Raw genomic sequence first — 12249 nt, 5'->3', positions numbered from 1 at the left:
ATTTAAAACAGTAACAGAATAAAAATATTTGAGCATAGCTGGAGAGGAAATTATTCATCTAGCGCTTTAAAAATCATCAAACTGCTCTAATTATATCTGCATGGTTAATTTCTTTAAATTCTATCAGAAAAAAGAGCAGTGCCTCTAACAGCCGTATTGACATGGCAAAATAACTGCGGACCAACCCCTTTATTCCCTAAGCAATGCCTACACAGAAAAAGTTTCACATTTCCAGTGCTTTTCAGGGTTGGTCATAACTTTACAGAGCAGAGTTTAACAGAAAAAGATTAATCATGAAGTGATAAACAGGATGCAGACTATTCACTAGAAGGTACGAAATCCATCATTTCCCACTGGAATATTGTTTTGGCACAACTGAGAAGTGCCTCAGGAAAGAGAGTCTCGTCAAAACTTACTTGCCCAGACAGTACAGCTTGTATTCCAAAATACATAACTTATGTGAGTTTAAGCAATTTACAAGAGCAAAAGTGAAAAGGGGAAACATACTGTTCTCCCGGACAAGGCAGAATTCCAAAGTGCTCTGGCTCTCCAAGGTACAGTCTAAATCTACTGGGACATTAGGTTCACTCTGCTTCTCCAGCCGATACTGAGGACCTGAAACATAAAGTAACTTGTAAAATCATCTGTTTTCTAACAAAGTGATGGCTTAGCACGTTCAACTAACGCGATTACTCGTACCCTAGAAGTAAGGCAGGTAGATGTTTATGTTTCAGAGCTCTTTGCCAAAGGGAAGGGCCCTGTCACAAAAAGGGGGAGGATGGTGTGCAAGGAAACCACGCGTTCCAGTCATCTTCAGCCGCCGAACAACGCTACCTGACAAACTCCTGCCCAACAGTTCTGTGTTTCTCCTACGCCAGATGAGCCTGTGTTACACACCCTGCCCACGCTGCAAGGCAGGGGTACGGCCTCTGGTAAGAAATACCTACTCAGACCTTGGTGTATGCCTACATCACGTTAGCTGGGCAGCTCTCCTGATGAGACAGAGCACAACTGAAAATGTATTAAAAATTGTTTTTACAAAAATTAGGCTACTTATTTTAAAAAAATCTTTTAGTTGAACAGATCCTTAAGCTATATGCCTCAACTGGAATAAAAAAAAAAGAACACGCTAGTACAACTCCAGGCGAAACCCCTGTACGTCAGCTCCAGGCCCACTGTCTGAACGGTGGGCAGGAGGGGACCCAACGGGGTGAGAGGGGTGGCTCGGGTGAGCCAGAGCCCACGTGGGACCCTGGGCAGAAGAAAAGCCACTTGCCAAGGCGTGAGCTGGGGGAGGCAGACACGCTCCCGTCCTCGCTGCAGCCCCGAGCAGATCTCCACACCCGCTCACACCCCAGAGCTGAAGTGCACACACAGCTCTCAGCTGTGTAATTTCTGTATAATCCGACAAAATAACACTAAACAGATACCTGGAAAAATCTGAGTGATGCAAAGCACCTTTAACCAGGTCTTAATGTAACAAAATAACTAGAACTGAAATAATGACATCTATTCCCTCTTTATCAGTACTTAAAATATTTCTGAATGTTTCCTGACTTTGAATTATGAGAGTATATGATGAAATATTTAAAACATATAAAAAAATTAAGTATTTTAGCCTCAGATGGCATGCCTAAGAAATGGAACTTGTTAGCCAATTAATTTTAAATTTACTACAGCAGAATTTCAATTACAGCTTCTCATTTCGTCTCCCCAGAAGCCACGTGAAGCGCTCGCCGCACGGCCCAAGCACGTTCTGCTCCCGAAGCAGAACATTATTTCCCTGTGAAATGGAGCCCCCGTACTCCCGGTGACTCAGAGCAGACACGAGCTGGGCTGTTTGCCGGACGCAGGAGCAAAGCACAACTGCTGCTGCAGCTGCACGTGGAGCTGGTTGAAGAATCTACAGAACAAACCGCACTCAAGAACCAGCAGAGATGGCTCATACCAGCACAGACAGCAGAAAGTCAAATGCACACAGCACCATCCTCTCCTAGCTGGAAATGTGATTAAAATTTTAAAATAAATTAAATAAACAGAGGCCTGGCTTGTTAGGCAGAAGCAAAACATACTGAATTGAAACAAATATCAAAGTGGTAAATCAATTTGTATTTAAAAACAGAACCAGTGACAGCAAAAGCTGCTTGCTTTGTCCGTTTGTAAGGACCTTCCAGAGGCTCCCAAACTACAACTGCTGAACGATACCCAGCAACGACAAAGCCAGCAGAACTGCTGGTTCCCATCCGAACGTCTGTGTTCTGGGTACCTGCTGCCAAATCCCAACCCCAAGTGCTCCTACCACAGATGGAGCCTCTTGCCTCCACCAGCGCCTCAGCCCACGACCACCAGGACCGGGATCTGCCGACGCCAGCGCCCATCGCTGTGTCCCAGCTCCCTGGTTCTTCACTACAGCCTCTCTCCCACTCCCACCCCAAAACCACTTAAGATCAGAGCAGAGGGAGAGGTGAAATTAACCCCTCTTGGCACTACCTAACGGTGGGGCTGGACTGCCTGGGTGCCGTGCGGTGACAGCCCCTGCTCCCTGCCCCAGCCTTGCCTGGCCCCTCCTCGGGTGGACGCACCCAGAACACGTGTGTGACGAGCCAAGCAGATCCATGCCATAAAATGCACTTTTAAGTATTAAGCCTTCACCTGTCCCACTGAATCGCTCCTGTTTATACAATTTTCTTCCACTCTCTCAGTGCTGCGGCCGCAGGGACCGGCCCCGAACCACGCCGCGCTCTCCAGCACGGAGATGGACTCGCCCCTGTTCCTGAGACAGGGGATGGGGCAAAAGGACAGACATCAGCACCACCAAAGCCTTAAAATTATCAGAGAATCATACGCACACGAGGACAAAGGGACAAAGTTAAAAGCAGGAGCTTGGCAGCGCTCTTCCGTCCCTCTGTGAGGATCTGATTCCACCAGCTGGATCCACTCAAAGGAACATCATCACCCATCTCGGAAACAACCCTCATGCTGCTGAACAACCTTCCCGCTGTCCTGCGGGAGCCCTTGGCCATCACAACCTCCAACACCACCGTGCCGATGCCAAAGGGTGATTTTTATCTGGAGCGACTTGAGAATTCTGTGATCACGCAAATTGTTTTATCCAGTTTGTGTCAAGACTGTATTAACGGTCTGCTAATCAAGCAATGAAATAGAGCTACAGATCAGAAACCAAGGCAGCCTTCCACAGGAATAACTCCTTTAAAACAGAAAATACTAAGAAATTAATTTAAAAAGTGTAAATGGATTTTTAGAGAGTATCTGCTCTTAAATAATATATTTTAAATATCTCTACACATTTACATGACCTCTACTTCACAACAGATGAAAAATGTTAGGCTGATTCTGTGGAGGAGTTTTACTACCAGACTTCTCTCACAAGTTCAAATGATGTCATTGTAGCAGAAATATTAGGTAATTTAATGGCCTCCTAACAGAACACTGCTCTGGGAATTTCAACAAAATTTCAAGGGGTGATACCAGCACTGGGTTTTATGGATTTCTGTAACCTGATGCAAATGCTCCACGCGGTTGTAAAATAAACCTTTAAAATGCTGGCACGGAGCAGCCCTGGCCCAGGACCCAAGCAGAGCTCCCCTGCCGATGGTGGGGACCGCTGGCCCAGCACAGCCCCGGGCTGGGGACAAAACAAACATGGGAACAACCCCAGTACTACACCCCCAGCTCTCCTATGGGCAACACAAACCCCACCACCTAACCAAATTAAGCAGCTCTCTTACAAGAGGTGAATGGCCATCCACGTAACAACAAACCAATTCTGTTGCCTTTTAAGCTGCAGAGCCTTCAGAATGGGGTTTTGAAAGCATGACCCATCAGTTCTAATTTTTAAAACTTATCCTTTCAGTCAAGACTAGAAAAAGGCCCATTCCAACTTTTATCTTCACTACAAAGTGCTGTTATCTCGGGCTGATGTCAGGAGCTCTATCTCTCTTTCTGCTGACAAGCAGAGACGAGAGAGATAAGATTGGGAACGAATCTCACTTCTCTGAGTAAATAAATAATCAATACTCATCTAAATGTAAATGAGAAAGTATCCCCCTCTGATAACAGGGCTCTTATCAAACAGCCAATTTTCTACAGACATTTGGCCTCAACCAAATCACCATCATTCAGCCCCAGCCTAATGGCTAAAAATCGTAACTAAATTGAACCGATCACCAGAGATCAACTAAGTTCAGCCATGGCTACTACAGGTTCAAATGTTTGGAATGCAATTTTTCCCCCATTAACTTTCAATAGCAATGAAGAATACTGCGGTCAGGGGTTGAATCTGCACAATAAACAAACACTAACACTTAAAAGGAGAATGAGGCTTTAAACAAAACCCCAAACAAAACCCACCTCCATCTGCAAACTAGTTAACAGGATAAAATGAGGATTATAGAAAGACTTACCCCAATATTTAATGTTTGTGGAATTGTCAGACCTAAACTAAAAAGACCAGTATAAACAAAAAAAACCCAAATGGTTTAAAACCGAACCTATATTTTACAGTGTTACTCTGCAACAGAACACATCGCTATGTCCTATTTATCCCTTATCTCTACCTCCCTCTCAAGAGCTCCTATAATTCTCACAAAAGCCCCAGTGCTGGTTACACTCGCTGTCAGCTGCTTCTGCTCCCTTTATGGGCCATGCATTTGTTCAAAACACTTTTGAATTTCTGATTTCCGTCCCACTGACCTCCAGAATTTATTGCGCTGTGTCAGAAAATGAATCCCCTTTTGCTCCAAAAAGCCCTTGCCAACGCACCACTTTTGGGGCACGCGGTTCCTGTCTTGTCAACAACTGTGATAAAACCCTCCCAAATTTACCGTCTCTACCACATGCACTTCATGCACTTCTCCTGTACCGCCATGTCCTTTCCAAACTAGGACACATATTTTCTGCTTAGCATCTACTCCTCATGTCACATCTGATCCATTTTTGCCCTCATCCATTTCTGTACCTTTTTACTTCTGTATTATCCTTTTTGAGATAAAATATAACAATTCACACGTGGGCACACTGTGCTTTATGGACTGGCACAATAACGCTTTCTGGTTTGTTCTCTTTTCCTGATTTCTGATGTTCAGTTTGTCTTTCCGACTGCTCCTAAGCACTGAGCTGAAGCGTTCAGGGAACGACCCACGACGACTCCAGGATACTTTTCTTGACTGATGGGAGGTAATTAGAGCCCATCATTGTACACATATAGTTACGGCTGCTTTTCACCATGTATATTATTTTGCACTCATTGACACTGAATTCCCGCTCTCATTTTATTGTCCTGTCACTCAGCATTGTGCGATACCTCTGCAGTGCTTCACAGACAGCTTTTATTTGCACTATTCTTACCTCTTTTGTATCAACAGCACATTTTGTCACATCAGCATTCACATCCTTTTCCATGCCCCACATTAACGGAACAATGCAGGTTCTACCAGTTCCACTGGAACTCCACCAGTAACCTAGTTACTAATAACGGAGGGCCATTATTCCTATTCTTTGTTTCCTGTCTTTTAATCAATTATTAATCCATGTGAGGATCCTCCTTCTCATCCTCTGACAGCTTAATTGCTTTATGAGCCTTTGTCAAATCTTTTTTGGAAATCCAAGCGTGCCGTATGAAACACATCCTCGTTCAGATGGGCTCTGGCTCCTCAAAGGCTGCTCACCGCGTTCTGAGGCACAGCCTGCTCTACAACAGCTACGCCGATCTTCCCCTCAGTATATGGCATTTGTCCGTACCTGCACGGTGACAGGGGACGCGTCACACCGACCCACGCGAATGGCTGTAATTCCAAAACAACACATGAAAACTCGGAGGTTTAAAGCCAGTGAGGCAGTCATGGCCCAACAGCCAAGGGCCAGGCAGACAGCATGCAAAAGCGAGCATGGGCTGTGTCTCAGGCTCTGCTCACGTACAGAAGACAGGAAAGCAGTCAAAAGAAAACAGCTGATAAACATTTAGTGTTGATGACTGTGGTACCTTCCTATTCCAAGTTTCCCCTTTCACCAGGATACACGATTTATCGCTTCGCTGCTCCAACCCTAGGTTTTGAAAGCGTGATTTCTTTTGAGTTTAAACTATATTTATATTTATTTTTTTGTTATCACTTTTTTATTATTGCTATAGAAAATATTCTCTGGAAATACGTTGCAGCTATCGCAAGGTCATAAAGAAGAGGACGTTTATGTATTTCTATCATTTCAAATAGTCTGTCAGAAAGTATCGGCCGCGCTACGTGTAGGACTGCGGGATTCCAGCACACGGGAGGATTAAAGAGCTCGGTGCGGACGCCTCTCGGGGGCTGGCTGGGAGCGCACGACCCGAGGCTCGGCATCGCCCCGGCCGGCCCCGGAGGGGCGCGGGGGAAGCCCAGCTTTGCCATCGCTGCCGGACACTGACCCTGGGCTGGAGGGTGAACACCGGGCAAGGCCTCCGAACAAAGGAGGGCTGAAGGACAGGGATCGATACACCGCGGAGAGCTCGGGGGCTGGGAACAGAGAGAGGTCTCGGGCCTCCTCCTGTAGGGTTTTTCTCAGAACGTGACAGAAGGGGCACGGATCCCATTGTGTGCTTGGGGATGACAATAAAACAACAGAAAATATGTAAACAGTTTGAGAGGAAATAGCTGCAAAGCCAGAATGTTTACATCTCAGATCCTACTGCTATGACGACATCTTAAATCTGTTTATCCGTTAAAAATCCTCAAAGCCCCTCGACACCTCTGAAGTGGAATAAAGATTTCATCATTAAAAATGCAAATAATGGTTAATAAATAAAGATATTTAAATAGTGAAAGCAAACTTTTAACGTTACGCACAAGCACGAGACTTTTTTTTTAGTCCAATCTGTTTTTTCTTAACTTGCACTGTTGTGACATTACTGAATTTTACGTACAGTTATCTGCTGCTCTCTGCAGAAATACAGATGGTTTTTGTAGAAATAAACAGTCATTTATATGAAACAATTGTAAAATAGTTTATGGAAACCAGTGGTGTAATGCATTCAAATAAATGCCAGGACCGGCTGATGGAGAGCCAAGGTGTTAAATCACACTGCTTAAGAATTCAGCTGTGGGAAACAGATAGTAAATCCAGAGTGACAGAATTTCCAGTGATGGCAAAGGTTTCTGACATCTAGTCCAGTACACAAAAACTACAGCAGTTCAAACCCATTTTACTTAACACTACCTTGACAGCCAGTGAAATTAAAGAATTTAGTCAAAAGCCCCTTGAAAAGAAACAAACACTTCATTTATGTATTGCTTTTTTGTAGAATAGAAAACATGCAGCATAACCAGCATCAAACCAGTCTGCAGAACATTAACAGAAGGGCTTTATTTAATTGCTACTATGGACTTTCATTCTTTTTGCATTAGCAATGCATAGCTCTAAATAAAGCCGAAAGGAGAAAGAAATCCTCATGTTTGATCTATAATATAATGTACCTATGGCAGAAATACAATATACAGATTTTTTTTTTTTAAACCACAGATTTACGAGACACGGTCAGGGCGAGCAGCTGTGCGGGTTCCAGCTAACACACCCCGTCCCCTCCACTCTGCTGCCTAAGAGGTGGCACCAGCGTGACCATCCTGCAGCCCAAGCTCAGACGGTTGGTTGTGATGTGGATCAACATGAGGTCTCTACCTTACTGACTCGGGTTATAAAGTGAGAAAGGTGCTCCACCCTGGTTACAGACGTGCAAGAACAGTACTGCAGCGAGGGGCAACACAACCGCCCGGACGGGTGGATTTCAGGCAGGAAGGAGACAGTCCTGTCAGTATTACCCTCTTTCATCAGTGTGGATAAAATCAACAAAAAAGTCTCTGTCATCCAAACACTGAACTGTAGAATTTAAAATGTCACATAAATTACAGCTTTATTACCAATCCAGAAGAGCCAACAAACGCATGATTTCCATACCAACAGCTCTAAAACAGACCCAGTTCAACATTTCACTTTCATTTCAGAGGCCAGGCATGAAAAATTTTCCTCAGCCATTCGGGCTGATGTCCAGAATCCCACCAGCCCAAACGCACGGGACGAACGAGCTATTTCTATCCTGACAAACTATTCACAAACTTCACTCCCGATGAGCTGTTCCACGTACACCAACATCCCCGTCCCCCCCGTCACGCCAGGGTCTGCTCAGCCTCAGCCAGCTGGTGAGAAAGGGCTTGCTGAAATAAATTATTACCGCTGCAAAACAGAGATGGAGCTTGTAGGCAGAAGGGAATCATGTCAAGCAGCCTCTATCACACGCCCCAGCACAGAGGGGCTCACCCCGCACAACACAATCCTGCCGAGGAAAATGTGCTACAGCAATACCAAGCGAGCGATCCTGCCTCTTCCCTAACACACCCCAGAGAGCGAGCGAGCGTCAGACCCAACACAGCTCCGGGAACGCGGGGTCTGGCAGGAGGGTGAGGAACGCCGCAGAGGCGAGCCCCTCCGAGGAGCCGCCGCGGGACCCGCCAGCGGCCACCAAGCTGGGACACCGCGGGGCTGCGCGTTCCACTTACGCCTTCCTTACTGCATTGCCTCTTCGGTGACAGGGGGGCAGCAAGCAGAGAGTCTTGACCAAGGATCTACAAATATTGATGCTCTTCTTAATTTAATACAAACAGCTTAATGCAAGGAAACCCAGGACTTCCGAAGTATTCCCAGGTAAAGCCATTCATAACTGGGGGTGCAAAACGCTGCAGGGATGCTGTAATTACCCAAAACAAAGCCCTGAAAGCCAAAGAAACTCAAAACTACCATTAAGCAGAAAAGCACGTGTGTAAACACAAGGAAATACAAATTAATTGGGTTTTCACAGTCACAGATGCTGGGGCTTCCATCTCTTAAAGAGTCAGAGCAAACATATGCATCGCCTACTCTAACATACTTACTTTTCAATTTAAACTCCACAGTTACCATCATTCAATGACAGGATCAAACTTTAATGATAATTTATTCTAATTGTGGTTCATCTCTCAAAAATGCTTTAATCACAGGGCTGTGGTTTTACAGTTTCTTTTATCTTCCTAATTCTCCATTTTCATATATAATACATATATATATATATATATATGCAATGAAAATACACACTGCTCCCCCCTTTCTGGCCATTTATTTTTGCCCCATTCCCTGCTGACAAGGTGGGGGTGAGGAAGCAAAACCCAAGGAGAGCTGCAGCTCTTCCCGCACACGAGCGGCCGTGCAGCACGCTGGCCTGCCTCGGGAAGGAGCCCGAGTTAACGGCTCTTTCCTGGCCTTACCACCGACATCCCGTTAGTGCCTCCCCTCCTGCGCTCCCCAACACCCCGCTTACCCCCACCGGGAACCGGGGGAACAGGGACCATCCGGAGGATGCTCAGAATTCGCACATTCCCCCATACTTTGTCTTCTCCTGCTACACGCAGCCGCCCCCTTCGAAGGAGAGCCACCACCCCTGCTCCCAAGGGCGGCCGCAGCTCCGGGTGCCCCGGGGGGACAGGGACACCCCTCCTGAGCCAGGCAGGGTCCCGCAGCGGGGCCGGAGATGGGCTCCCCAGAGGAGTGCGCTCCTGCTGAGAGCACAGGCTCGCAGCAAGGTCCCTTAGGAACTCCCTGCAGCCGTGCACCAGGGTCTTAATCCTCTGATGAAAGATAAACATTTATTGATGGAGAATAAGATGAAGATGCCTCTTCACTGCCTGCAGCCACCGCCGCACGCCCCGTCCCGCCGCCCCGACCCGCTCTCCTCCCACGGGGACACGGAGCCGTCGTGCCCCTTCCCAGCACCCGGGTAACGCCGGCTCCCCTGAGCCTCTGCGGGAGGCAGGAACAGGACAAATCAAACACGGCACCGCGGCATCAAGACCAAGCATTTACAAACACAACTGCTGCACTACTCCGGGAATAGGAAAACCGTGGGACAGGTTTAAACGAAGCCCGTCAGCGCTCCGGCATCCGCGCGATTTCCCTGGGGCCCGCCGGGGTGCGCGACAGTAAGTGGTTTTTCCCATCTTTGCATTGCTGTTTGTGCTTATGTCCCATGTAAGTTTTGAATAAAATGTGTTTATAAACAGTTTCAGAAGCCTGTTTAAGCCAAGAAATTTGACATTAAAAGTGGGGCTGAGGCTGATATGTTAGTGAATTTTCAAACAAAACTCGGATCTCTTTTCCCTGGTCGCTTTCTGAGTGGAAGATGGGCCCCATGCAGCACTCTTTATTTTGAGCTTCTGGTCTCCATGTTCTGAAGGATAACCTAACAGCTTTGTGTGAACAAACCTGAAACACAGCAATAACAAACCATCACAAAACATGGTTTTGTAATAGATTGTGCTCTCAGTTACCTGGTAATGGAACAGATTATTTTAACTGGTCTTTGCAGCTGTAATTCCTTTGATTCTGTTGTAGAGACTAAAATATGATACGGAGACTTTTATTTTTATGTCCTATCCCTGTTTCTTGAATTTTCTTCTTTCCTTATTATTCAGCTTCCTGTGGCAGTGAGATAATACACTTGTCCAGACAGTAAGATTATTTTAGACTATTTTCGGTCACTTTACACATTTTAAAGAATGCAAAAAGCACTAGTTGACAGCTGTGAGGGACTTGAATGTTATTGTAAAGCAGCTGTTTTCATTTACAGAAAAAGCATTAGTCTTTCTCCAAACTGAACAGAATACTAAGTTAATAACTCTCACTCTAACCTACGGAAAATACAGGTCATGCCTGTGAAATGTTGGCAGAAGGTATTGTTTATAACAATTAAACTTGTATAGCATTTTGTTCTTAAAAGGACTGAGCATTTCTGGTTCAGGGATGTTTGCAGTTTGAAGCAGCTATTAAATAATAATCAGTAGCATGTTCACCCTGCAAAGAATTTCTACTTGAAATCAGACTAGAGTAATCAGACAAGGCTTCTCTGTTCACCAGAAATTTCAAATGAAGAGAGGCTGACATGGACCAGAAACCAGCAGGATTATTCTAACATTTCAGCATTTTACGTTGTTTAGTTTTGTCTCTCATTTCCTTCTAGGAACATTCAGTTTTTATATACTGACATCAATGCTTAATTTGTTTGAAAACAAAGCCTCTATACACATTCTCTCTCCATTCTTATTTACTTTACATTAGTATTTATAGTCCATTCAGTCAAGCTCTGGAGGAAAAGGCAACTGGCATCCCAGAGAATGTATTTGTTGAAGAGCAAAAGGAATGAGGCAGCTCAAAGGTGAGGAAGACAACTTTCAAGTGTGCATGCAGCTCCTGCACATATTTAACTTGAGAACCACCACAGCATCAAGATACACGAAGTATCAAGAACGAAGTCATCACCTTTTTTATGTTCTTGAAATTGTGAACCATGCAAACATATTTTATAGAAAACATTGAACACGGGCTTTAGGGCAGATATAAAACATCTGGAAAGATCTACTTGCCTGCTGCACACTGTGGGATGCTGTCAGACCCGGCCTCAGCTCCGCTGTGGTATCTGAACTAAGGGTCTCTGCTTTTCATCTTGGAAAAACTGTGCTGTCCTCGGTCCAACCAAGAGCCTTCCTAAAAAGTAGGACTTAAAAAGTACATCTACCATAGCCTAAATTCCCAGGCTAACTGGGTAACACGTTAGTAATGGTAAAAGTAAGACCAGCAGAAACACACACCAGCACTGTAGGAAAACCCTTTAACAGTAAAGCAGATCAAGTTATACTGATAATGGTATTTTACAGTTATGCAACATGATCTGTACAACCTACAAAACTTTCTCTGCAAAGCATGAGAGTGAGATTTCAAAAGCATGCCTAACATCTGCCTTCTTTAGAAGTTAATATTAAGACTCTTACTGATCTCTAGGGAGCAGAATTACACCAAGTACTAAAACACCCAAATCCCACCTTCTAAAAAGGCTTTCCAAGACTCCATTATTACATCTGTCCAAAATCCAGACAGCACCATATCTGACAATTTCACTGATAAATTCAGGAAGAACGAGAAGCTCTTATGCTCATGATTTCACGTGATTCCCTTCCTGCAGATCTGCCACGTTGCAGCCCCATTTTATATTTAAACCACCAGCTGCTGGAGTGCTCACTGTGTTCAAGAACATTCTCAAAGAGATCTAGACATGGCAAGGTTACACAAAGCAACCCTGAGACTATCTGTGGATACTGGGGTTCTCCACAGGGCCTTTATCCCATCATCCCAGCACTGCCCAGGCCAACGTGATGTGCACCGCAAGGCCCCTGTGGCCCT

At 45.3% G+C, this 12249-nt stretch overlaps 1 protein-coding gene across 2 annotated transcripts in view; it reads right to left on the bottom strand.

Moving 5' to 3' along the window:
* MAPKAP1 (MAPK associated protein 1) overlaps positions 1-12249 on the bottom strand; it is a 98142-nt gene that overhangs the window by 24006 nt on the left and 61887 nt on the right. Inside the window, exon 8 of one of the 2 annotated variants that reach the window (XM_068414112.1) lies at positions 508-615. The exons of the other annotated variant lie outside the window; for it this stretch is intronic. Within the exon in view, the coding sequence (XP_068270213.1) occupies positions 508-615 (108 nt within the window). The remainder of the gene's footprint in view (positions 1-507; positions 616-12249) is intronic. 2 annotated transcript variants of the gene reach the window in all.

The sequence above is a fragment of the Nyctibius grandis genome, chromosome 16, assembly GCF_013368605.1.
Source record: "Nyctibius grandis isolate bNycGra1 chromosome 16, bNycGra1.pri, whole genome shotgun sequence".
Lineage (NCBI taxonomy): Eukaryota > Metazoa > Chordata > Aves > Nyctibiiformes > Nyctibiidae > Nyctibius > Nyctibius grandis.
Note: the sequence above shows the minus strand (reverse complement) of the source record. Positions and strands in the feature narration are given on the sequence as shown.